At 37.7% G+C, this 27,649-nt stretch overlaps 1 protein-coding gene across 4 annotated transcripts in view; it reads right to left on the minus strand.

Moving 5' to 3' along the window:
• The window catches only part of TENM2 (teneurin transmembrane protein 2), a 1,406,199-nt gene that overhangs the window by 957,911 nt on the left and 420,639 nt on the right, over positions 1–27,649 (minus strand). Inside the window, exon 4 of one of the 4 annotated variants that reach the window (XM_006864842.1) lies at positions 23,023–23,038. The exons of the other annotated variants lie outside the window; for them this stretch is intronic. Within the exon in view, the coding sequence (XP_006864904.1) occupies positions 23,023–23,038 (16 nt within the window). The remainder of the gene's footprint in view (positions 1–23,022; positions 23,039–27,649) is intronic. 4 annotated transcript variants of the gene reach the window in all.

Consider the following 27,649-nt stretch of genomic DNA (forward strand, 5'->3'; position numbering starts at 1 on the left):
GGCACCTGACATCAACAACACTAGTAGAAAATAGAGTGCATATTTATTGAATCCTTAAGGGCATTTTAAAAAGTATATAACTAATTAAAGATAACTTAAATATTTGACTGATTACATAGTTATTTTTAAGTATTTTATTATATAGAAGCTATTAAGATAAAATATTAGCAATCTATATGGCAAGCAATAGTTTGTCCTAAAAATATTAAGGGTATGAGCAAAGAGGACTCCTGATGTGTCACTGTAGGATAAGCACTGAACTGCTAAGTCCAACGTTGGCAGTCCAAATCCCCCAGTCATTCCTCAGAAACGCGAAATAGAGTCTCTGATGACACTTAACAACAACAATAAAGAAAGAACAAAAATCTAACATTTTTATAAAACCTCATCAAGGAAAAATCTAGTGGCACAAGCATATAATCTCAATAGGAAAAACTAAGATTCAAATTAAAACAGTATTTATTACAGAGGAAAAGATGATAAAAATGACAAACTAAATGAAAGTACTTATGTTTTGTGATAATATTTCAAAATAATTATACTTTTATTTACAATTTACTCCATTTACTTTGTAAGAAACATACAATTATATTTTTCTAAACAGAAAAATATGATGAAATTTAATTTTTAAAATTTATGAGAAATTAACATATTTAATCCATATCCTTTCAGTAGAATAAGAATAATGCTCTTTAATACTATTTAATGCATGGGAGAATTCTCACAGCATAACAGTGACTATAAGATGCCAAATCCTGGTTACTAAAATGTTAATTTTTTAAATGAGTAAAAAAAAAAAAAAACATATTTGGGTGAAATTATTTGTCATTTTTACTTTAAATGTTTTGAGATATTTCTAAATTCAAAATTTCTTACGAAGTCTATTCTAATTTTATAGTTGGAAAAATATATATTTAAATAAAATGTGTTATTTCCATTGCTATTCTACACTGACTGGAGAGTGAAGACTATGTTTCCAAGACAGTATGAGATGGAATATAGAACAGAATGTGGTATTCAGCATCCCATAATAGTCACGTTCATTTTTTAATTGTCATGCTAGTTAAAAACAAAAGAAAGCCAGTGTTATGAAGAGTCAAATTTCATTACACGTGTGCTGATATTTGACAATTCTTAAATATCAGCTGTGCATCAAGGGAACACTACAGAGACCACAAACGACAGGTTTGTGGCTTCACGTCATTTGATTTTTATGTTCCTTAGTAGATCTGAAGGAAAATTCCAAGAACAAAGGGATACAATGAATTAAATGAAACATATCCACAAATGGGAAATACAAGTCCACACGTCACTTGTTGAATAACCAGAGAAGCCGAATAACTTCTCTGCAAATGCTCTCACATATCTGCGCTATTGTCTAAACATTAGACATTGCAATAGTATGCACCTACAGTAGATTTTAAGGAGCTCTGGTAGCGTAGTGGTTACGAATCAGGCTGCGAACCTTAAGGCCAGCAGTTTGAAACTACCAGCCGCTCCGCGGGAGAAAGATGAGGCTTTCTACTCCGGTAAAGATTAACAGCCTCGGAAACCCTGTACAGGGTCGCTATGGGTCAGAACCGACTCCATGGCACTTAACAACAACAACAACAACAGTAGATTTTATTTTATTATTATTTTTGTTTGCACTTCTCAAGCTATTGTGGGAACAGAAATGGACGGAAAAGATATCTATATCAAAAGGCAATACTTACCCTTTACAACTCTTACTCATATCAACTCAATGAAATGAAAATTAGTAGGATGAGCACTAGACTGTTAACCACAAGTTAACAGTTCAAATCCACCACCTGCTCCTTGGAAACCGTATATAGGGTTGGCTATGAGTCAGAACCGACTCGATGACAATTAACAACATACTTACACAACTGCCTTCCAAAGTGTATTTCACTCAACACACCCAACTGATAGAAGGAATAATACTATCACAATATCACAATTTGTCTAGAAATATGAGAATTGATATATCAAATTAAAGAGGAAGTCGGTAGAAGAATATTCAATGCAAATACTCAGACTATTCTATACCAAGAGCACGTATTAAGCAGCGTTTTCTACTGTCATCCAATAAACATTTTCATATTACAATTATGTGGCACCCTCATTCCATTTATGATGAAACATATGGAAACTTAATTATCTGAGAAGGTGAACAATAATCTCTGGGAATATCACTCACTTTCAACAGATTGAAACCGTTCGATCACCTCCTGCCAGGCCATGCTCTTTTCAGAGTGTTATTTGCCTCTTTGGATTTCAGCATGCGATTCTCATTAAGGGCAGTAGAGGGGGTGCTGGAGCTCTAGGTGACCAGACTGGTGCTTTAAACTAGATCCAGGCAAACCATCAAGTTCAAGGAGTAAGAGGGGAGATGTAGGAATTCCCTAGTCTTTGTAATGTTTCCTGACATATAAAAAGGGGAAATAGTTACACCTTTCACTGAGTCACTGTTGGAAACTAATTTGTTTTGACATACTGAGAAGTAATCTGATGTTCATATTTATTCTGGGGAGGAAAAAAAAAAAAAAACTGTATTAGCTAAAAACAAATTTCATGAATAAAACCTCGATATGCAATCAAACAAGCACCTCCTGATACAGGCATGCATGATATGGAGGAAATGAAGTATTGCTCATAAACTTCTCTTTAAAGAAATCTAATTTCCATCACCTTGAAATCAGTCCCAATTCCTCTCTCTAGCAGTACTAGCACCCAGGATACAGCTGTCTCTGTGAACACATGGTAACATTATACCCAGAACACTAGCTTGCATTGATCCGACCCACTTGTCTCATGCTTCTCCTTCCAAAAGAAAGCCTTATAAATGATCTTGATTGAAGAGCTATTTCAATACGATTCTTGGCACAATGACAGTCACAGAAAACCTTTCTGAGCTACAGCCTGTTTCACAACCAGCCTATGCACCAACTTATTTATTTATTTTCAGTTTATGAAAAACTAATATTTAAATTCTGTGTAAATCTAAGCATTGCCAAATTATCCTCCCAACTTTTTTGGATTGGGTGAGACATAAAAAAAAAATATATATATGGTCTTAAAAATACAGAGAGATGGGGGGCAGGAATGCCTAATGAAAACACAGTGAGTGATAAGGGACTCTGAATTACAAGTATTAAAAAAGATGAATTGCATTAACCCCTGCCCTTCCCCCATTATATTCACTGCCCACTGGAAACAACAACGGAATTACTAAAATCCCACACTCTCTAATGGGATGGTAATAGGATTCAGAGGCCATTAGGGTAAAGGCAATCCATATTTTACACTGTAATAAGCTCACACTGAAGAAGCTGCACCCTTCCACAGAGCTCAACAATTACCAATTTAACATTAACAAATTCACAGGCACTTTCAAAATTGCAAAATAAACCCAAGTTAAAAGTCAAAGGTCTGTTTTATTTTAAACTGTATATATTTTTGTGCAGGAGACTCATCTAACTAAATTGAAAGATTTTGATTTTACTAGGATATTACTACTCATTCCGGAAGGCTTTGGAAATGAAGGCTACTGGGATCATTATGGAGCCTTGGTGGTGCTGTAAGAAAGTGCTGGACTGCTAACTGCAAAGTCAGCAGTTCAAACCCAGGAGCCACTCTGCAGGAGATAACTAAGGCTGTTGACTCCCATAAAGACTGACTACCTTGGAAAACCATATGTAGGGTCTCTTTGAGTTGTAAGCAACTCAACAGCAGTGGGGTGTTTTGTTTTGCTTTGTTTGAGAGGGGGGTGAAAATAGTTACTGTACTCAACTGGTAATTGAAAGGTGTAAGTGTATTCACAGACATATCTTTGTAATGAAGCCTTGATCAAAAATCAGTTATTGAAAATCCTATGGAGCACATTCTATTGTGACACAAATGGGATCTCCTATGAGTCAGAATCAACTGGGTAGTGACTTGTTAAGTGCCATCGAGTCATTTCTGACTCATAGCAACCCTGATTAGGGTTTCTGAGGAGCTGCTGGTAAGTTTGAACCACTGACTTGTGGTTCAAACCAACCTTGAGGTGCTTATCCTACTGCACCATACCAGGACTCAAGAATTATTATGAAGTGTTTATAATTCTTAATAAATGAAGTCTGCTTTCTCGTGACAAAAATATTCTAAGAATAATAATTATTTTTCCCTAAAATTATGCTCTTGTTCAATAAGAAATATAATTAACTAAACTTGCGATTAAGAATTACCCTCATTAGGTATATGAACACATTTAAGAGGTCAATTTTTGGAAAAGGAAAGGAAGAGAGAAGAAATGAACAATCTGGCTCAATATTCCTAGAAACAAAGTTTGGGGTAAAGACTCTCAAAAATTAAAGCAGATAGAAATTATAGTTGTGAATTCAAGTAATTTCATCTGCTTATCATCAAAAGGAAAGTAAATTGATTCATACCTTAATATTCATCAGTGTAATTTTAAACAATATTATTATTATTTCATTAACATTTATATAAAATTGTTATCTAAATAACTGCTAGGATGGCTGTATGATAGTTTATGTCCTATGTTACATAAAAAGGAAACACACTTTTTAGGAAAATCTACTTATTGCCTAATTCTTAAATTTTTACCAAAGGGGAAGAACATTGTTTGCTTTTGAACAACATTCCTTTCCTTAACATCACTGATGCAATATAGCAGTGGAACATTGTCTGATATAGTGCTGGAAGATGAGACTTCGGTTGGAAGTCACTCAAAATTTGACTAGGGAAGAGGAAAGCTTTTGAGACCTTCATTTACTGGTGTTGCCTGGCTCAAAATGAAAAGAAACAGCTGTAATCATTGGAAGACAGAATGTATGACGTGTAAACCTAGAAAAATTGAAAGTTGTCAAAAATGAAATAGAGTGCTTGAAGATAGGTATCTTAGGAATTGGTGAGGTCTTGGCTATTTTGAAGTGGTCAATCATATGATATACTAGACCAGGAAGACATTCTGATGAGGAACAACATCACCTTCACCATCAAAAAGAATATTTAAAAATCTGTCCTGAAATAAATACAATGCTGTTTGTGATAGGATAATAACCACACTCCTACAAGTTAATTTGAAGACAAATTAATTTGATTTTTATCTAAGTTTACACATCAACTACTAATGTCAAAATGAAGAAATTGAAGAATTTTACCAACATCTGCAGTCTGAAATTGACCAAATACGCAATCAAGAAGCATTGATAATTACTAATGATTGGAATTCAAAAATTGAAAACAAAGACAAAGAATCAGTAATAGGAATATATATAGCCTCTGTGATACAAATGATGTTGGAGATCACATGATGTAATTTTGCAAGACTCATGACCTTTTTCAACAGAATAAATAGTGACTGTACATGTGGACCTCAACAGGTGACATACACAGAAATCAAACGGCTACATCTGTGGAAAGAAATGACAGAGAATCTTTATCACCAGTCAAAACAAAGCCTGGGCTGACTGTAGAACAGACCATCAATTGCTCGTGTACAAGTTCAAATTGAAACTTAAGAAAATTAAAAGAGGTCTACATTTTCCTCCTGCTCTGTCTAGGATCTTCTATTGTGATTCTGACCAGAGTGGTCAATGTTATCCAGGTACTATTTAGTTCTTCTGGTCTCAGTGTAGTGGAGGAGAAGGTTCAAGAGATCCATTAGTTCATTGAGCTAGCTGTCACCTTGAATCTTTGATTGATTGATTGTTTTTTTTCACTCTTCTTTCCTCTGGATAAAGATAGAGCAGTAGTGGTATCTTCGATATCCACCTTTAAGTTCTCAAACTCCAGTTGCTACTCACTAAAGTAGGATGCAGAACATTGTCATTTGGGGCCAAATTATGTCAAATGACCTAGATGTCCCCTGAAACTATGGTCCTACGCCCTTGTGCCCAATAGCTCATTCTTTCAAGGTGTTTGGTTATGGCCAACATTTTTCATAACTTTTCCCCTATATGCTCTTCTATCCCCACAAACCTAAACCCATTGCCACTGAGTTGGTTCTAACTCATAGTAACCCAATAAAACAGCACAGAGCTGTTCTTTAAGGTTTCTAAGACTGTAAATTTTATGGGAGTACACAGTCTCACACATGGATGCATTTGTAGCTCATACAAATACATATGTAGACCTATATAATCATGTGTGTTGTCCCATTTGCCTTCCCACACCTGTTCAGCTTGCATATCTACCTATTTATCCACTTACAGATTGTTGTTACAGTTGTTATTGCTTGATTGTGCATGCAATGACAGTATTTACCTTTGTTGCCTTTAATTCTCATGTACCTTATAATGTATTCCTTTTCCTTTGCTTTGGTTATATTGTTCAGCCCTCTTTCTTATTGTATATTGCATTTCCCTTTACCATAGTTAATACATGTCCATTATTCCCCCTCCTTCTCCCTCCTATCCCTAGTAACCATGACAAATATTTCTTTCTGTGTGCAAATATTTTCTTGCCTTTTTCTAATAGTTTCTGTTAAGTGCCATTGAGTCATTTGCAACTCATAGAGAGTCGGAAACCCTGTATAGGGTTTCCAAGGATCAGCTGGTGGGTTTGAACTTCCAATTTTGTGGTTAGCAGTCCAGTGCTTAACCTATAGCATCACATCAGGATTCCATTTAAAATAGTGGTCTCAAACAATATTTGTTGTTTTGTGATTGCCATATTTCACTCAGCATAATGTCCTCCAGTTTCATCCACGCTATAAGTCTCATGGATTCATCATTATTCTTTAATGTCACAAAGTATTCCATTGTGTGACCTTATTTACTGGTTTGATAGTGATTGAGGGAACCCCTAAAACTATGGCCCTTATATATCCTTTAAACCTAGCACTGAGTCTACCCATGGGGATAGACTTTAAGCAAAATAAATCACAGGCCTTTAAATGAAACAATAACACCATGGAGAAGCATATTCCTCAGAACAAACATGTATATGTACCAAAAGAGGAGCATCTGCTTAAAAACAAAGCTCAGAAGACAGGAAGGTTGAGGAAAGAAGGACAAATGGAAACAGAGAACACAGGGAGAAAATGGGGGTGGTGTTATATTAAGGAGATTGCAACCAATGTCATAAAACAAAATGTATATAAATTGTTAACTAGGAAATTAATTTGCTCTATAAACTTTTACCCCAAAAATAATAAGTTAAAAAAAAACGTCCATGAGAGTTAAAATATGACCTTGGATATATCCTACCTGAATTCAGAGACCATGTCAAGAATAGATTTGATGCATTCAATGCTAATGAATGAAAATAAGACCAGTTGTGAGATATCATCAAGAACATCTGACATGGAGAAAGCAAAAGTTTTTTTAAAGAACAGGAAAGAAAGAAAAGACAAAATTGGATGTCAGGAAAGACTCTGAAACGTGCTCTTAAATCTAGAGTAGTTAAAATGAATGGAAGAAATGATTAAGTAAAAGAGCTGAACAGATGATTTCAGAGGGTGACTTGAGAAGACAAAATAAAACATTGTAATGAAGTCTGCAAAGACTCAGAGCTAGAAAACCAAAAGGAAATGGCACGGGAATTGGCATTTCTCAAGCTGAAGGAACAGAAGAAAATAAAATCAAGTCTTGAATTGCAATATAGAAATGTGCTACAGGCAAAACATTGTACAATTTAAGTCAGGATTTCTGTATTATACAGATGGTTAAAAGTAAGATGGAAGGAATGCAGGAGTTATTATACCAAAAACAACTGTATGGCACGGACCATTTCAGAAGGTAGCAAATGGTCAAGAACCAAAGTCAATGAAGGAAGATGTACAAGCATCATTGAAAGCACTGGCGAAAAACAAGGCACCAGGAATTGATGGAATGTCAACTGAGATGTTTCAACCAACAGATGCAACTTTGGAAGCACTGTCTCATCTATATCAATAAATATAGATGACAGCTCCCTGGCCAACCAACTTGAAGACATACATAATTTTTACCATTCCAAGAAAGATGATCCAACAGAATATGGGCAGTATGGAAGAATATCATTAATATCTCACAAAAGTAAAATTTCACTGAAGATAATTTAAAAAATGGTTGTAGCGGTACATGGACAGGGAACCACAAAAATTCAAGCAAGATTCCAAAAAGGACATGAATACCATTACTGATGTCAGACAGATTTGGGCTGAAAGCAGAGAGCACGAGAAATATGTTTACCTTTATTGACAATGCAAAGGCATTCAACTGTGTGGCTCATAATGAACTATGTATAACATTGCAAAGAATGGGAATTCTAGGACACTTGATTTATATAAAACCTGTACATAGACTAAGAGGCAATCTTTGAACAGAATGAGGGGTTTTAAATCAGGAAAAATGTGCATCAATGTTGCATATCTTTTCACTATGCTTATTTACTCTATCTGCTAAGGAAACAGCATGAGAAGACGGGTTATATGAAGAAGGAACCTCGAGACTGGAGGAAGACTCATTAACAACGTACTACATGCAGATAACACAACCTTGCTGTTGAAAGCAAAGAGGATTTGAAACACTTACTAATGAATATCAAAGACTACAGACTTCAATACCAAATAAATCCTCAACATTAAGAAAAAACAAAATAAAACAAAGAAATCCTCACAACTATGTTGTTGTTATTAAGTGCCGTCAAGTCAGTTCCAACTCAAAACAACTCTGTATAGGGTTTCTAAGAAGTAGCTGGTGAGTTTGAACCACTGACCTCACAACTATACCAACAACTATATAATTTACCATCATGATAAATGGAGAAAAGGCTGTAGTTGACACAGATTTCATTTTAGTTAGATCCACAGTCAGCACCCATGGAAGCAACATTCAAGAAATCAAATGACATACTGCATTGGGTAAATCTGCTGAAAAAGATCTTTAAAGTGTTTGAAAGCAAAAATGTCACTTTGATGGCTGACTTTGCAGTCCAGGAGCAGAGATCCCTGGAACCATCAAGGGAGAAAAGCAAAGTGTGAGTCCCTGTCCAGGGAGGCAGTGACACTAGGGATGGAGCCAGAGGCAGTGACGTGAACAAAAGGAGCTGCTGGGAACTCTGGACTCAAGGAGGGAGAGGGGCTGTGTGCTGGCAGCCGGGGAGCAGGCATGTGGGGTATACTCTTTGGTTGTTTGATGATGCATGCAGGGGATTGTGATCACTGCAATGAAACAAAATACGATAGGACGAATGTAAGATAATGTTCACCCATGTAAACTAGCACATAATTCACAATAAAAACTTGAAGAAAAAAAAAATTGTAATGTCACTTTGAGGATTAAGGTGTACCTGACCCCAGTCATACATTTTCAGTTGCCACATATGCATGCAAAATCTGAACAAAGAATAAGGTAGACCAAAGATGAAGTGATGCCTTTGAATTATGGTGTTGACAATTATATATATGTATACATACATGTATATATATGGAATATACTATGAACTTCCTGAAGAACAAACTAATCCATCTTGGAAGAAGTACAGATAGAATACTCCTTAGGAGTGATGATTTTATCTCACATACTTCGGACATGTTATCAGGAGGAACCAGATTCTGGAGAAGGACATCATGTTTGGTACATTGAGTGTTCCTCAGTAAGACGGATTGACATAGTAGTTTCCATGATAGGCTCAGACAAAGCCACAGTTGTGAAGATGGTACAGGACAAGGTAGGTACTTCATTCTGTTGTATGTTGGGTTGCTATGAGCCAGAACTGACTGGATAGCAGCTGTTAACAACACTTTTTACCCAAGCACACTGCCACATCTTTCTCCCATAGAGTGGCTGGTGGGTTCAGTCCTCCAATTTTTTGGTTAATAACTAAACTTTAATCTCTGTGCCTCCAGGACTCTTAGCATCTTCTGTGATCTTTCAATGACAAGCAACTTGGAATATGTGGAGTCCTGATGTAGTGTTGTAGGATAAACAATGGAACACAAGGTCAGTTTGAATTGCAAGGTCAATGGCTCAAATTCATCAGTCACTCATCAGAAACCCTATACAGGTTGTGATGTGATGGCACTTAACACCAATAACAAACAACAACAGCAAGGAACATATGTTGTTGTTTTTGTTAGGTGCTGTGGATTTGATTCTGACTTGTAACCACCCTATGCACAACAGAACAAAGCACCATCTGGTCCTGTTCCACCTTACAACCATTGTTATATTTGAGCCCACGGCTGCTACCTCTGTGCCAGTCCATCTCATTGGGGGTCTTTCTCTATCTAGATCTTACCAAAACAGAAGAATTTACTTAAAACAGATGAACAGATCAAAACTCAAAAACTTCATTATCGAACACTTACTGAGGAGAACTGGGAGAACACAAATAAGTATGATTTAGGGAAAAGATCCTCACATTATGTGAACTGATCCCATATACTCAACTAATATAAATCAACAGATTTGGAATTTTGCATCATCATTTCTAAATGTTCGTTTTCTAGCAAAGTGTGTTCTATGAAGAAAGCATTTGATTCACTTTCATGGTTGAAGTGCTCAAATCTATAGTTTCTTAAATCAGTCCTGGTAACCAAGGTTTATATCCTGATTCCAACCTCTAGAGTCAGGAGAGGTAGTAACCACATTTATGCTTCTCCAAAAACAAGTTTACATTTCATCATAATAACATCATCAGAGACTAACAGAAAACTATTAGCCTCCACCATCTGAAGAGGGTGCTTTCCTCCTAAGAATGTGCTTACTATGACCTGGATCTTACATAGGGTGGACAAGAAGAGGTAGAAGAAAGTGATACCTGGGGCTACTTTGAAACTAAGCATAAATAAGGTTTGAGGCCAAACCCAGATGTGAATGCTTTCTGGTTTTTTGAAGGCAAGATTTAAAATATATCAGTGCATTATGATTATATATTGTAACATTAATTTAATTTAGTGATTAGACAAACTTTATGCTGCCAGATAGTTCTATGCATCAATGATATAGTAGAGGGCAAGTTAGACATCCTTGTGGAGTTTTAAAATTACTATAGAGCATTAAACAAACATTTATATAAAATGAGATTAATGCTATGATCAGGTAAATGCATTGTAATAGGATCACTTAGGGGGAGCCCCTAATTTAAACTTTAGTTGCAAGTCAATTTTGACTCATGACAACCCCATGTGTGTAGAGCAGAACTGCTCCATAGGATTTTCAAGCTGTGACCTTTGAGAAGCAGATCGCCAGCGATTTTTTACTGAGGCGCCTCTAGGTAGACTTGAACCTCGAACTTTTAGTTAATATACTAAACTGTTTGTGCCACCTGTGTATACGTAATTTAGCCAAAGGAAGTGGTAATTTAGGAAAGCTTTTGGGAAGAAGTTACATTTAAACTGAGACCTAAAGGATGGGAAGAATTTAGGTAGGGGAGAGATAGAGTGTTGGAAGAAGACCAGAAATTGAGTGTTTCTCAAGACAGCTACAAAAGCTAGAAGAACTGATAGGAACTCTGTGGGGATGGAGTGTGGAATGCAGAAGCTTAGAGAGCAAGACAAGGGAACTGAAAGGTAGATGGTTGTAGAAGAAATCCAATTACATTAGAAGAGTAAATACAATGTCTCTCATTTTATAACTGGCAGCAAATCAGTGAGCTACCTATTGGAAACGCTCCATCAATATTTATTGAATATTGATGGGGACCTCCTGATCATGACTAAAGTCACACTGATCCTAAAAAGTCTTTACAAATATTCCACTGGGTCACTCTCTGTAAACGCTTAGTAAATGTCCTTCTTTCTTCTGAAGGAAGCGCTCCTTGGGGGTTGCGATGCCTTCTTCATTGCTGTCCTCTAGAACTCTGGTGGTGGTGGTTCTGTGCCGATGAGTTGGTTCCGACTCATGGCGACCCTGTACAGGGTTTCTGAGGCTGTGAATCTTTACGGGAGCAGAAAGCTTCATCTTTCTCCCGCGGAACAGCTGGTAGTTTCGAACTGCTGACCATGCGACTAGAACCCTGTCACCTCTTATTTATGATGACACCACTTCCTAGACATTTGTGTTTGTAAGCACTCGTTTAGAATTTATCATGGCATTAAACTGATCTAAGAATATAATCCACAATGGCATAAATAGACAAATATGGGAAGAGCTATATTTGATACATTAGTTCTAAGTGTTAGTGTTATCATGTGGACAAGATTTAGTAAACTCTGGGCAGTGGCAAGCAAGCTCAACTTTAAAGATAATCATTGATCCTCAAATTCATAAGAAATCTGAATCCCTGCTGCTGTGTTTTTCCCTTGTACGGGATCGTATGTAAGAAACACTGACAGTTTCCTTACTACATGTCATGTCTCTCTGCACTCACTGTGTAGGACTCTCCCAGAGACAAACTTGATACACATGCTCAACTGTGCAGCAATTTGCTGAACTGTCAACAAATTTAGCTTTGAATAGAAAGTAGATCACAATTTTCTAATACATTTTCCAACATTTATGATTTTAGTTCAAAACACAACAAATGAAATTGCATCATATAAATCACCAATTCATGCAGTTCTAGAATGAGAAGACTGAATTGGCAGCCAAAATAGAAATAGTGTTTTGATATAAGAGTCAAGTGTTGTAAGTGTGTTTAAAAATAAATAAATAATATTTGGTTCTGATTTTTCTTTCTTTCTTTGTTTTTAAATCTTCAAAACAAGGACCTGGAGAATCACAGTCTGTTAGAATAAACCATAATAAAGTAATTACAGCTTGGGTTTCTGGCAAGTTTCTTGCCATGAAAATGTTCATTTATCTCAAATTTGCTTAAAACAAATAGATTAGATTCATTTCAGGAACAAGAATGACATGACTTTTTTGTTAACACTGATTAATGATTTCAGTTCCTAATGTCATTAGTTGACTATCATCATTTTACCTCTTGAAAAATGTTTTCCAAAATCTCTATGCCTCATCTAGATTTGAACAATTGCCCATTTCTTTTATTCTACTGACCTCTAGAGACTATATATGTCTGTATATAAAGTATATGTAATATGTAATTATAAACACATAAAGCATATATCTCAGAAACGCCATACAGATTTATAATAAAAGGATCTTACTCACATAAGCCCATTTCATTTTTAGAAAAACATGCAAACTTGTTAGATACATTTTCAAACAAGACACTATATGTGCATGTTTAACACTAAACATGTTGACAGCACTTTTCCTTGTGTTCTCAGCTTGGATGAATTTTTTCTAGAATTCATAGAAAACTTACTATTCGACAGACTGAGCCTAAATTTCTTTCTGAATAGCATCAGCAATAAGTTGTAATAGAGACACTCTAGCCTAACTTTCCATAAAACCAGCATTTGACTTCATAAAGTCAGATTTAGTTTTACTTGGGTCTAGGAGCCCTGGTGTGGTGCTGTGGGTTAATGCGTCAGACTGCAAAGTTGTTTGAACTGCAAGGTCCTTGGTTCAAGCTTACCAGCTGCTCCTCGGAAATCCTATACAGAGTTTCTATGGGTCGGAATTGACTTGAAGGCACTTAACAACAACAACAGGTGACCAGTGGTGGCTCTGTAAGATAAGCACTGGATTACGAGCCAGAAAGTTGATGGTTTAAGTTCACCAGCTGCCATGGGACTAAGATGAGGCTTTTTGCTCTCGCCAATACTATCAGCCTCAGAAAACCTATACAGGGTCACTGTGAGTTGGAACAGACTCTAAGACATTTACCAACAGTAACAACAGGGGACCAGCTCACTTATGTGAGAATCTTCCGTCCAAATTATCTTTGTCTGCATTTCTTTTCCAACTCCCCTGGCCAGCGAAAGCATGGAACGTTTAAAGGGATCTCATGAGAGATTTCATGACATTTTAGTCTTTGAATTTTCTGTCTCAATATTCCCAATTATCACCTATATACTTAAGTGAAAACCCAACATTAAAATATTCTCTAGGTTAGGACTAGATCATGAAATCCTTAAGAGTTACGTCTTCATTCATCTTTGCATCACGGACACTTAACACACTGATTGTTGCACTGTGGGAAATTAATAATGTCAGCTGGAATACAAAACAAAAAAAACATATTACCAGAAATGTGCACACTCTTATTTCTCCATCTTTTTCTCTCCTGCCCACCTCTCTTTTACATACACGAACACATACACATACTCTCTCTCTAATTTTATGTGTGTATACTCATATGTACTTGTTTCACATACTTTAGATCTATTATCAGGAGAAGGACATCATGCCTGGTAAAATCGGGGATCAGGCAAAAAGAGGAAGACCCTCAATAAGATGGATTAACACAGGGACTGAAACATAGGAAGGTGTGTGAGGAAGACACAGAGAGAGTCAATGCTTCATTCTGTTGTGCATAGGGTCACTCTGAGTTAGAACTGACTAGATGGCACCTACCACCACCATCATATAAGGCACAGGAGACTGGTGGCATAACAATTAAAGAGCTAGGCTGATAACTGGAAGGTTGGTAGTTCAAACTCACCCAGTGGTTCCACTGGGAAAAGATCTGGAAATCTGCTCCTGTAAAGATTACAGCCTAAAAAACTATTGAGGGCAGTTCTACTCTGTCACATAGGGTTGTTATGAGTTGAAAATCACTTGTTGGTATATAACAACAACAAGTTATCACGCACATAACTATAAATGAGAAGCAGTATCTCCTACATGTAGAAATACCAATTATTTTTCTAACAGTCATCAAGGTTTTTTATTTCCAATTTTGTGGACTATATTATTGTTTAAATTCTCATTCAAAATATTGATTAAAACCTATCTGTTATGACAGTATATCATCAACTACACGTGAACATTTTAAAACATTAACAAATTGCTTTCTAATGAATTTCATTCTAATCTAGCGGTATCAGTATAATGTTAGTACCAAGAAGGTAATACCACATTTGCCTCTTAGTATATTTGTATCCGTTATACTACATAGAAGTTGTTGGTTACGAGTTGAGCTACAAATGAGTTGAGCTACGAACTCAAGTTCAGCAGTTCAAAACTACCAGCTGTTCCGAAAAAGAAAGATGAGGCTTTCTGCTCCCATAAAGATTTATAGCCTTGGAAACCCTATGCAGTGTTGTTATGAGTCAGAACTGACTCTAAACCACATAAGCAATCATTCAATACTACATAGTATATCTTTGTATTACTTATGTCACATTATATACTAATTAACATATAGAAACTTCTTTTTTGGTTAGAGACCTCAAGGATGGAAATTTTTTCTGAACATATTTGTCAAAGAGAAGAGTGAATTTTTTGACATTGTTACCAATGCTAGAGTTGGGGTCACATGATTTGGGGACACCTAAACCACAACTAATGTATGAGGCTAGGAGAGGAAATCAAATTCTGATCTGTAGAGATGATCTGTAGAGTTATCATTGTTAAGTGCTGTCGAGTCAGTTTGGACTCAAAACAATCCTGTATAGGGTTTCTGAGGAATGAATGGTGGATTTGGACTGCCAATTTCTCCAGTGCTTATTTTACAGCGCCACCCCAGGGCCCAATGATACCTAGTAAATGGAATTCTGTGCTCTTGTCTGCAAACTTGAAAGGTGGCTGGTGATGCTCACACCTGTATTGTGTGACAACCTCTTTGGAAGGTCCATTCTACTTCCTCTCCTTTCTATTTCAGCCTAATTCTTATGTCTAAGAGGTTGCAAAGTATTCCAGGTCCTGTAGGAAAATATAATCACTGTGGGGTCAAATCCTAAATATGAATACTATATCAAGGGGTCCTGATGAGGTACTGTAGGAGGAGTACTGGACTACTAACCACAAGGTTGGTAGTTCAAAGCCACCAGCTTCTCCTCAGAAACCTATGACACTTAGCAACAATGACAACCAATCAAGAATTGATTCCAAATCATCTAATGATGGAAATGGGGTAGGTCTGGTGTGGGACAATAACCAACTGCAAGTTGTTGTTGTTGTTAAGTGCCATTGAGTCTGTTCCAATCCATGGCAACCCTGTATAGGTTTTTCAACGAGAAGCTGGTGAGCTTAAACGGCCAACCTTGTAGTTCAAAAGGGCTTTGCAGTCTAGCACATTAACCCACAATGCCATACCAGGATCCCCAACTGGAGGGTAGACACCAGCATTTCACTTGTGCACTTAATACTACGGGGAAATACTCATCAGAACACTGAATCACTGATTCAAATGGCATTATACAACTCGTTACGCTAATACCCCACCAGCTTATTCAAAATGGAAATTGGGCTGGTTGGTAGAGAATGGGAATCCTATAAAGCAGAACAAGGAAACCCACTACTGGGTCTAATTCAGACTGGTTGATTTACTTTTTTTTTTGCCCCTTAAGTAGTTTGATAAAATATTGACATGTAAATAGTCATAGCTTAGAAAAAAGGGGCATCACAACAGTCCCCCTTCCCCCACAAATTGCTATTGTTAGTCAAAACTAGTGAACAGTTTCAAAGCCTAGCCACCTTGACTTTTTATGTAATACACTCCTGTGAAGAATAATTCATTGGTTTGAATACTGCTGTTCAGATATGCCCTTCTATACCATCAGCGGAGGTGTCAATGATTAGAGAAAGATTCTCGTCAGGTAGTTAAGGGAAGACAGGAGAGAAATCTGGATAATCCCCACACTGGAAATACAAACCCTGGATAATCAGGGCTGCACTATAGAGGTAATTATGATTCTGTCCAGTTAAGAGAAATTTGTAATCCAATCAGTTTCAAGCCTATAAAGTCACATATTTCCAAAACTTGTATTTCAACCTCCAATGGCTTAAAAAGTTCTCTGTGCTAGATTGTCTCCAATTACAGAAATCCTTTCCAAGTACAAGGCTGCAGAACTATATTAAACCTGTAGGATACCATGTCGCTGGCTGTTTCACAGAGCTTTACAGCATACACAATCTCATTGCATGATGTAATACCACAGAAGCAATTCACCGCAATCTGAGAACACTATTTGTTCAGCTCATATGTATATATATATATAGGCATGTTGTCTTTGAATAGAAGGTTCAGAAAAGAGGTACAGATAAACCTACATTAACCTTATGAATCTGCCCTCCCCACCATCCCTGACACACTCAAGGATTTCATGGGGTACACAGGACTGCAATGGGTTTCCATAGATTTCTGGTATACCCCAAAATAATGGAGCAAGTATAATGACTAAAACTATGTGATTGAGCTACAGCTATGTGGTAGCTGAAGGAGCTCTGGTAGCATAGTGGTTACGAATCGGGCTTTGAACCGGAAGGTCAGCAGTTTGAAACCACCAGCTGCTCCGTGGGAGAAAGCTGAGGTTTATCTGCTCCCGTAAAGATTTACAGCCTCGGAAACCCTGTACAGGGTCACTATGACTCGGAACCAACTCTACGGCACACAGCCACCATATGATAGTTGAGATGGAGGAAAACAGAAGTCAATGGTGAAAAGAAAGTTCCCAGTACCAAGTTCAATTTTGCTATGGTATTAGAAATGTGGCAGGTGCTTAGCCAATATAAGCAATAATAATATAATTGTAAATTTCCAATGTAGAAATACAAGTGACTATATGAATTCAGAAGGAGCTCTGGTAGTGTAGTGGTTATGAATCAAGCTGCTAATCTCACGGTCAGCAGTTTGAAACTACCAGCTCTTCCGTGGGAGAAAGATGAGGTTTTCTGCTCCCGTAAAAATTTACAGCCTCGGAAACTTTACACAGGGTCGCTATGAGTCAGAACCGACTCTATAGCACATAACATCAACAACATATGAATTCAGGAGCCCTGGTGTGGTGCTGTAGGATAAATGCTGGACTGTTAACAGCAAGGTTGGTTTCAAACCCACCAACTCCTTGGAAACCCTATACAGCATTGCTGTGAGTCAGACCCAAGTGGAAGGTATTTAACAACCACATACTATGAATACAAGTATGTTATAGTCTAGATTTGTAAGTCCTGACTTTTCCGGGGTTTTCAACATCTTTTGCATTTACGCAGAAGCAAAATAGTCAAATGAGGCAGGCTGGAGGAAAACGGAAAGAAAAAAAAAAATCCACCTACATTCAAGGTTCTAAACAATACTTTCTAAGCCTTTGGGATCTATTTTTTCCCTTACATTGTAATGCAGTCAAGTGTATGAGTGATGCCTTTTGTGTTTGATAATGTCAAGTGTGAATGTCATGGGCAGCCCCCCTCCCTCCCCATCTCTGATGGTATTAAAATGGTGGGAAGATGAAAAGCTTGGAAAAGTAAATGGAACAAATTAAATTAAAGTGGCTGGAGAACAAGGCAGACACTCATCTATAGTTTGGTTCCGAGGTGATGTTGGTAACCCTGTCTGCCTGAATAGGCTGGTAAAATCAGTATTTTTGAGAAAAAGGGTGGCTCTTTACTTACTTAATTATTATCACAATTATTTTTGCTCCTTCTCATTGTGAAGCCCTGTTGAATGCAATGAAACAACCTATGTGTTTACATATAAACTTCCATTATATAGCGTGGTCTCCACAGCTGAGATTGTCAGTCAAACCCACCAGGCATCTAAGGGTTCAAGGTAAGTTAGGCAAGGTTTATAAAAACTAACTGACAAAAGACAGGCAATTCAGGGAGGCAATTAATTCCAATAAATAGAGAATGCACCTTTTCAGCGAGATGAAAACCTTCAAAGATCACAAAAATCCATTCTAATCAATGTCAGGAAACTGGAGGTGAACATAACACTAATTGATTATACCCAAATAGTATGGAGAGAACACCATGCCTTCTAAACCACGGGTCTCCTCCGCAAAGAATGTGAAGGCTTTTCTTAGGAAAACACGAAAACCAATGCAAATACTCAAAATTCCTGTCTAATGAGGCCATGACATCTACAGTACATTCAAGAAATTGCAATAATTAAAATAGAATGTTTTTTTCATAGCCACTCTCCCTCCCCTTGGCAATGTTTCTCCCTGTGTATCACCTCTGTCTAGGCTTAAGGCAGGGCATTACTCAATGGCTTCCAGCCTCTACACCAGGGGTTCCCAGCAGTTTCTCAACAACATCCCTAAAAAAGCAAATCAATTTCCTACAAGTAACAATAGCTCATTAAGGCAGCAAATTAATGGGAGAGCATTTCGGAATGCTCCCTAGGTAGGTGCCTCAAAAATCTCTTTGAGGTGGAGGTGGAGGTAGAGGCAAAGAATAGAGCCAATAGTTCACTTCTTCCCCATCCTAATACCAAGGCCCAACTCCTTCTCAAGGGCTCCTGACCATACTTCTTTAGTGGTTATTAGATAACTTCCTCTGCCATTCAAGGACAATAGTCTTGGCTTCATGGCTTCAAGTTGTTCCTGTTGGCATTACTGCCCACATGACCCCTCTGATTCTGCTGATGAGCATGATTATGTTGTGTTTTCGCCTTTGGCCCTTAATTCAAATGTTATCTTCCTCAGAATGCCTGCAGCCTGAGGTCATCTCTCCTTTTCTGCTCCCCTAAGGATTGAGTTGGAACCTGGCACATTTAACCCATCATACAGGTGTGAAGATACTATTTCCACCTTCTGTTTTCATGAAGTTATAACTTTGCTGAGGAGAAAGATGAGGCTTTCTAATGCTGTACAGATTTACAGCCTCAGAAACCTTATATGAGGTCTCTATGAGTCAGAACCCTACCACTACGACATCACTGAGAGGACAGATTATTTTTTGGAGAGGGTTACTTACTTTTAAGCACATTTTAACTCATTGTGCTGTTGTACATAATCAGTGCTTGATACTTATAGTTTAAAATGAAACCAACAGGGTGAACACCTAACAACTCAGAAAAAAAACCCCAAATTTCCCATCAGATTTCAAAGTTTTTCTTATTTAAATACAGTAAGGAGGGAAATGCAACATTATTAGGTCAAGCACAAAACCATATTTGAATCAAAGCAAAGAATATCTCCAACTTTATCCTAGTGGATTTACAGTGCTAATTATAAAATAGAAGTATCTGACACTGATGTCTTCTAAATGTAAGCTTTGTTTTTTCCCCCTCCCAGAAAAGAGAAATGAATGGGTGTTAAACCAAAACATTCTATGGAGCATTTCACACCTCTGGAACAAACACTGACAAAGAAGTACCTCAACAAAAAGGAAACACCAACTAAAGGAGAGCAAATCTGTTTAAGAGCAGTACAATGGAAAATACAACACTGTATCCTGTACCCTTAACCTAGGTGTGAGTGTGTTTGTCAGACCCCAGGCCACCCTAGCCTTTAGGGAAAAACACAAGGTCGCTTGTGCACACACACACACACACACACACACACACACACACTTCTCTTTGACAATTGAAATCAGTAAATTGATCATTTCAAAAAATAAATATTCCCATAGATAGAGATCACTGGTTGCCTGAAATTGCATCAGTTTGTGTCTGGGTACTAGAATCCTGGGCTCCTCTGGGATGTCTTTGTCATTTTGTCACAGTGATTACCAGCAGAGTAGTTCCAGCGGGTGTCCCCTCAGCTTCTTAGCACTTAAGCTTTCGCTCTGCATTCCTACTTTCTCCATCAAGCCTTGTGGCTTTTGCTTTGGAAATTCTGGCACTTAATATCTAATGTTAATTACATTTCCTATTCAGAGGGAAATACTATTGGGCTAATTTTTCAAAATCACATAATGAAAGAACTTCAGTGACAAACCGTGTAGGTTTTCGATTGTTTTACTGGGAGATCTATTAAGCACTTAATATTCAGTGGGAAAACAGTCTCAGAGCAATGAAATTCTATTACTTTAGAGGTTGCATGCTTTTAATTTCTTAATATTTCATTACATGTTGGCAACTGGTACATATTTTTATAATGCGATTGATCATTACTCTTCTCAGGGTATTCTATTTCAGTTCTTCCTCTGACATCATATTTGCATGTTAAAGGGTTTTAGCATTCAGGGATGAAATGTTCTGAATAGTAATGTGCAGTTAACTTGATTTTTTTTTAAGTGGAAAACAGCAAACAGATTATTATATATATAGGAAATAAAGAGAACAAATCTCATAATTTTCAAATCCAACTCAAGTTTTAATAGCTTTCTATAGAACATCGTAAAACGTAATGAATGATTCAATATCATCCATTAATTAACAAATTATGCAAAATGCTATCAGCAGAGTTTGGGGAGAAGTATCTTTTTTCTTGGCTTTTTATAAGGTTACTGTATTTCTTTTCTTTTTTTTTTCCCCCTGTTTTTTAAAAAATAAGATCTTTTCTTTGCTCTCCAGCAACATCTACTGGAAAAGCTGGAAAAATGCTATTTATATGAATCACATAGTTTGAGTTAGGAGTGCTTTGATTATCATCTGCCCAAAAAGCATGGACTGAACTACCACCCAGTTTACATTGAATGATTTCATCTACTTTAGTTCTATTTCATTTTCTAGGAGAAGGGCAGGGGCTAAATGCTTCAAATACCCAAGCTGCAACTTCTAATTTTTCACCTCCTTATTTCATAAATGAAATTAAAAGGCATATATGATATGGGTAGCGTATTTCTCCTGCTCCACCCTTTTTAACACTTGCCACTTATTTCAGACATAATCAACGTTGCCAGAAGCAGAATGACAACATACAATAGTTTGGTATAGCTAGAGTCAAGGAAAGATTTCATGCAAGAAAGCTAGGTAGACGAATGGATTAAATTTAAGAGCGACTTCAAAGACCTTCCAAAGTTTCTTACTCATTTGAAAACCAGAAAACTACATGTGATGTGGTTTATAAAAGCTCGCTATTCTACCACCAACACAATTACATCAAATGTTCTAAAGCAGTTTCTCATTTCCTTGTTCACATCTTTCGCAGCTCTTTTAACCAGGATGGAAATATGAAGTTCCTCACACCTGTAACAGGGGGGGGGCTTCCCAGGGAACTTGCAGTAGAGATTATGTCTGGATGATGAAGTAAGATAAGACTCATAGTCCATTTGGTCTCTGACCCCAACATTTAGAAGCTCTGGATGTCCTTATATGATTGGATACACAAGGCTGCACCTACAAAGCCATAAGGTGCCTTGGCAAACATAAGACATGCCAGAGTAAGGTACTGAGAGGTAAAGTCCAGTTTGGAAACTTAGGGAGAAAAATCTTATCGCTAAACAAATATATCCATTATCCTCTCATGCTTGTTTGATGGACTGAGTCATAGCACAGTTCTTTCGAGGACCAAACCTTGTGGAAACATTAAAGCCACCTTTCTATATATTTTATTCTGGAAAAGCATTCTTTTAACAGAATTTTGCACTTTTAATATTCAGATTTTACCATCCCTCCAAAAATTATTTAAAGGTATAAATTCAAATATTTCTACATTAAGGCAAGCACCTGGATAGATCTGGATTTCTAATACCCTTTCAAAAATAAAAATCCTCTAGCTGGTTAGAGATTTTTTTTTTTCTTTCCCATTTTCAAATGTCAGCTCATTCATGACAGCAATAAATTGGAGGAACAGAGACATTGAACACAGATCAACAAAGACTGAGGTTTAAAACAAATAATCAAAACTTTACAACAACAGCAGCAACAAGAATTAGGTACTGGGATATTAGATGTATTGCATTTTGCGTTTGATTAATGCTAAGAGAGATGTGCGCCTTTTAAGCTTCATCCCAAAGCTCTTTAAAGGAGAAATGCCAACAAATATAATCCAAAACTCCCATTCATCACACACAAAAGATACATATTCCTAAAAGCCACCTAGAGTGGAAGCCCACATGAATTCTATTTTTAGGGTCCTAATGCAAAGTTCCTACTTGAGACTGATAATTAGCCCCCTTTATTATCAAGCTGCTTACAATTCAGAAAGGCTAATCAAACAGCACTTCCAGAGTTAACTGCTTTTTCAAACTGTCATAATTCACTTATCCTAATTATTTACTGGATCTTTTTTTGTTGTTGTTCTTGAAACATGCCCTAACCTGATGTTTTAACTTCCCGTTTTATTTGGGACATCACTTAATCTCTATTTATGAAATAACAACCTGACACAGGTTAAGGATCTATAAGAAGTGTTTCACCCACCATAGCTAAACCCAACAAGCCCAGCAGATAGAGTTAAACTCTACCTTGGTTAGACCTCCGTTTTTGTTTTTTAAAAAAATAATTTGTATGTGTGTGTATGTATGTATATCCATCTTTTTATTAATCTGTGTCTCTATATATGTGTCAGAAGTTGAGCTAGATGAAAAATTTCAAATGCCAGTTGTCTCCTACTGTTTAAGTCTTGGAGTTCAAAAACAGTATCAATTGGATTATCATTTTTTTTCTCTCTCTCTCCTGTTTGGTGTTCAGAAATTAACGTAATGCAAAGTGCTATTCTGATCAAAATCATCTTTCTCATCTTTCCTTTTAAATAAAACTGAGGAGAAATCATTCAGTATGAATGCGTTTACTATACAAATCTATTTTCCATTGAATTTGCTGCATGCTTTAATTCATCAAAATTAATACAGGTACTTTCTATGCTAAACAAAAGGAAGCCGACTGAAAAATCGGCTTCTGCTGTGGATGCCTTTCTCAATTACAAAACGGTGAAAACACAGATTTAACTAAGCCACTCGGTCAAACCTTCCGATCGGCGCTCTTACCTGCCTCAGCTGAAGGCTTTCTTCCCTTGTTAGCAGCGTGCAGCATCTCTAGCTCGCCCGTGTTCTCACCACCGGTCTCAAATTACACCGCTAAGTCCACCCCCCGCCTTTTTTTTTTTTTTTTTTTCTTTTCTTTTTTTTCTCTCTCTCTCTCTTTCTTTCTTTTCTTTTCTTTTTTTATCCAGCCAGAAAATGCTTATGGAAAGTGATTAGTTTTTGTTGTCCCTTTTAAGTCCCTCCTGCAGGAAGGAACAGGGGAGCAATGTGACGCCACCTTTTAATCTTTTGTAAGAGTGAAAAGGCAGAAAAGGAACGCTCTATCAAACTGAGCTGCACACATGACCAAAACTCGCAGGAGAGGCGGCTGCTGCCTGGCGAAAGCACCGCTAGGCTTGAGTGTAAGAACAGAGAAGAGGGGAGAGTCAATGGAATGTGACAACGGATGTGCATCAAAGGCAGGAGGAGAGAGAGAACAATGAGCGAGGGAAAGACAGCTAGGAGGAGTGAGGGACAGAGGAGAGAGGGAAACAAGAGACAGAGGACGGAGAAAAGATAGAGCGGTTTTCAGGCATAGGATTCTCAGAATAAAGCCACAGTGCAGTGTCTGGCAGCTTCTGTTTTTATCTCAGGGAGCATGATACACTGCCTCTCTCATTTAGCAACACATTCGTGTATCTTCCAGGTTTGAAAACTGAGATAATCGCAATGTGTCTCTGGTTGGTTTTTTTTTTTTTTTCTGATTGGCATTTAACTGTGTGGTGTACCTGTGATTTTTTAGGATGCATTTATGTGCAATTTATTTCGCATATTTATTTATGTAGGCAAAAATGAAAGCTGCTAATTTCTACAGCAATTTGCAATGTAGTTTTACTGGCAGATGGAACTGTACTTATCATAACTGCTGACAAACTGCCACGGGTAAACAAAGAAGAAACAAATGCTTCGTCTTGATAATTGGCTTTGGGGGAAGAAAAAAAAAAAAATCCATACCAAAATATCAGCACTTGGAAAACCTCTGTTTCCTAGTTCAAGTTTCAAAGGTGTTTCTCTCCATTAGTTGTATTACTAAAGGCAAAATAAAGGGGAGAGCAAGATACTTGAAGGGAAGGTGTTAAAAAGAGTCTCTTCAGAAAGAGAAATCCTATATTCTTTCTGATTTCCCTCCAATTGTGACAACAGGCTTGCTTTCTGAATCCTGGAACAGAGTTTTTGAGTCACTATTTCTACAGACTTTCACTCTATCCTTCTGCCTTCCTAAACCATTTTAAAGTAGGTTCCATTTTTAAAGCAAACTCAGAAAGGAATGACTTTCCTTTTCAAATTGTTTCACATGGTATTTCACCAGCTTTGTTCCATTTCTACTCATCTCCTGCCACATGGGGGCTAGGATTACACAGTTAAATTCCCTAAGTGCCCTCTTTTATAAGGATGCAAATTGCTGACTCCAAGGTCAAGTATTTTGTATAAGTTAAGTTATTGGTGATAACAACTGCCTGCTTTCCATGGTAACCTCAGCAAAAGCAATAGTAAGTCCTTAGGAAGAAGAGATGCTCAAGCAAGAGATGCTCAAGCTTTACACTGATCATCTCTTCCAAATCAAGCAACTCCAGTATCCAAAGGTAAATTCCATCAGCCCCACTCAATAAGGTATATATATATATATATTTAAATGGAAAAAAAAAAGAAAAAGTTTTTTCATCTCAACTTGGAGTCCTGGTGTGGCACTGTAAGACCAGCACTGGGACTGCTAACCACAAGGCTGGTGGTTCAAACCTACCAGTTACTCCTTGTTGTTGTTAAGTGCCGTCGAGTTGATTCTGACCCATAGCGACCCTGTACAAGGTTTCCAAGGCTGTAAATTGTGTGGGAGCAGAAAGCCTCATCTTTCTCCCATGCAGCGGCTGATAGTTTCGAACTGCTGACCTTAAGGTTTGCAGCCGGATTCGTAACCACTATGCAACCAGAGCTCCTTACCAGTTACTCCTTGGAAACCATATAAAGGGTTGCTATGAGTCAGAATCTACTCGATCACATTTAACAATTACAACCTTTACAGCTGGCTGTTCCATGGGAGAAAGATAAGGCTTCTGCTCACATAAAGATCTACAGCCTCAGAAAGCCTGTACAGGGTCGCTATGAATCGAAACCGACTCCATGGCACATAACCACCACTGCCACAAACTTTACAGAAGCAGACTGACACATCTTTCTTCTCAGGAGCAACTGGTGGTTTCAAACTATGCACCATTCTGTTAGCTGCTGAGTGCTTAATCACTGCACCACCATGGTTGCTTAATAATGACCTGTTGTTGTTGTTGTTGTTGCTGTTGTTATGTGCCATCAAGTCAGTTCTGATTCACAGCAACCCTGTCTAGGGTTTCTGAGGCTTAAAAATCTCTACAGGAGTAGAAAAAGCTTCATCTTTCTTCTGCCGAGCAGTTGATGGGCTTGAACCACCTACCATGTGGTTGGCAGTCAAGAGCTTATTCATTGGGGTGACCCTGATTCCAATATAAACCCTGTTGTTGTTGTTAAATGCCATGGCATTGGTTCTAACTTAGCAGGCCTATATAGGGTTTCCAAGGAATGACTACTGAATTTGAACTGCTGACCCTGAGGTTCAAACCAACCTTCCTGTCTAGTGCATTATCCCAAGGGATATAGACCGTAGGCATCTGGTCTTTTTGAGTTCCTCATGGCTTAGAAATCCTGTTGGCTAAGTGGTTAAAACCTCAGCTGCTATCCAACAGATCGGCCGTTCAAACCCACCAGCTACTCTGGGGGGGAAAGAGGCAATGGTTTGTTTCTGTAAAGATTACAACCTGGGAATTCCCATGAGGCAGGACTATTCTCTCCTACAGAATCAATCTTAGTTGAAATGGACTTGAAGGCAACCATACATTGAAAAAGAATTCATACAAGAATTAATATTGTCTTCCCCCAACTTTAAGAAGCCCAGGTAGTGCTGTGACTTAGGCATTGAACTACTAACCACAAGGCCATCATTTCAAACACACTCTATGGACAATACGAGGCTGTCTGCGTCTGTACAGATTTACCATCTGATAAATACTAAGGAGCACTTGTACTGTGTCCTCTAGGATTATTAAGGGTCAGAATTGACTCAGGCAGTGGGTTTGGTTTGGTTTTGATTTTCTCACACTTTTTGAAGGAGCCCTGATAGCTCAGTTGCTAAACACTAGACTGCAGTCTGAAAGGTGGGAGGTTTGAACCCACAGGCGTCTCTGTGGGAGAAAGATGTGGCAGTCTGCTTGCCTACAGATTTACAGCTTTGGAAACCCTGTGAGGCAGTTCTACTCTGCCTATAGGGTCTCTAGGAGTCTAGCTATGGGTTTTCCTTCACTCAGACCACACTGCTACAGCCCAAGAATTGATGAAACTTGTTAAACTAGTGTTGCCAAAATTTTTCATGTTTTGCCAATAGGAGGATATGTTTTTTGCTGGGACCCAAATGAACAAGTGTCACGTCCCCCATCTCCAATGTGATCAGGATGAAATCCTCCTTATGATTAAGGCAGAGCAGAGAAAGGAGAACACACAGGGGCTGAACAGAAGGCAGCTGGCCAGAGAACAGAGAGTGCTCAGATGTGGAAGGGAAAGGAAGCTGCAGGGCCCGGCAGGCAGCAAAGGGATGTGGTACCCTGGTAGATCCGGAATTCTCTGCAGAAATTGTGCACAGTCTATTGGAAACAGCCTCCTTTAAATGGCATTATTGATAGAGGTTCTATACTTAAAACTAACTTAATACAGGGGAGTAAGTAGCCAGGATTTTCTGCCAATAAAAATGAAGATGTTGTTACAAGTATACAACTATTTCAATGCAGTAAAAGCAGGGGAGGGGATCTATTGAATAGTATCAGCAAATACACCATAGTTTTACACAAATAACACACACACACATTATACAGGTTTGCAAACCTACAATCCCTTGTGCTTACGCTATGGGCATTATTAGCATACGCACATTATTTGAGTCAGCATGTTATATGGGAAAACATGATGTAGTCAATGAAATATAAAAAGAAATCAAGGCCAGACCCAAAAGAGATTTTTTAAAAAGCTATAAATCATGACCAGGG

The sequence above is a fragment of the Chrysochloris asiatica genome, unplaced genomic scaffold (genome assembly GCF_000296735.1).
Source record: "Chrysochloris asiatica unplaced genomic scaffold, ChrAsi1.0 scaffold00071, whole genome shotgun sequence".
Lineage (NCBI taxonomy): Eukaryota > Metazoa > Chordata > Mammalia > Afrosoricida > Chrysochloridae > Chrysochloris > Chrysochloris asiatica.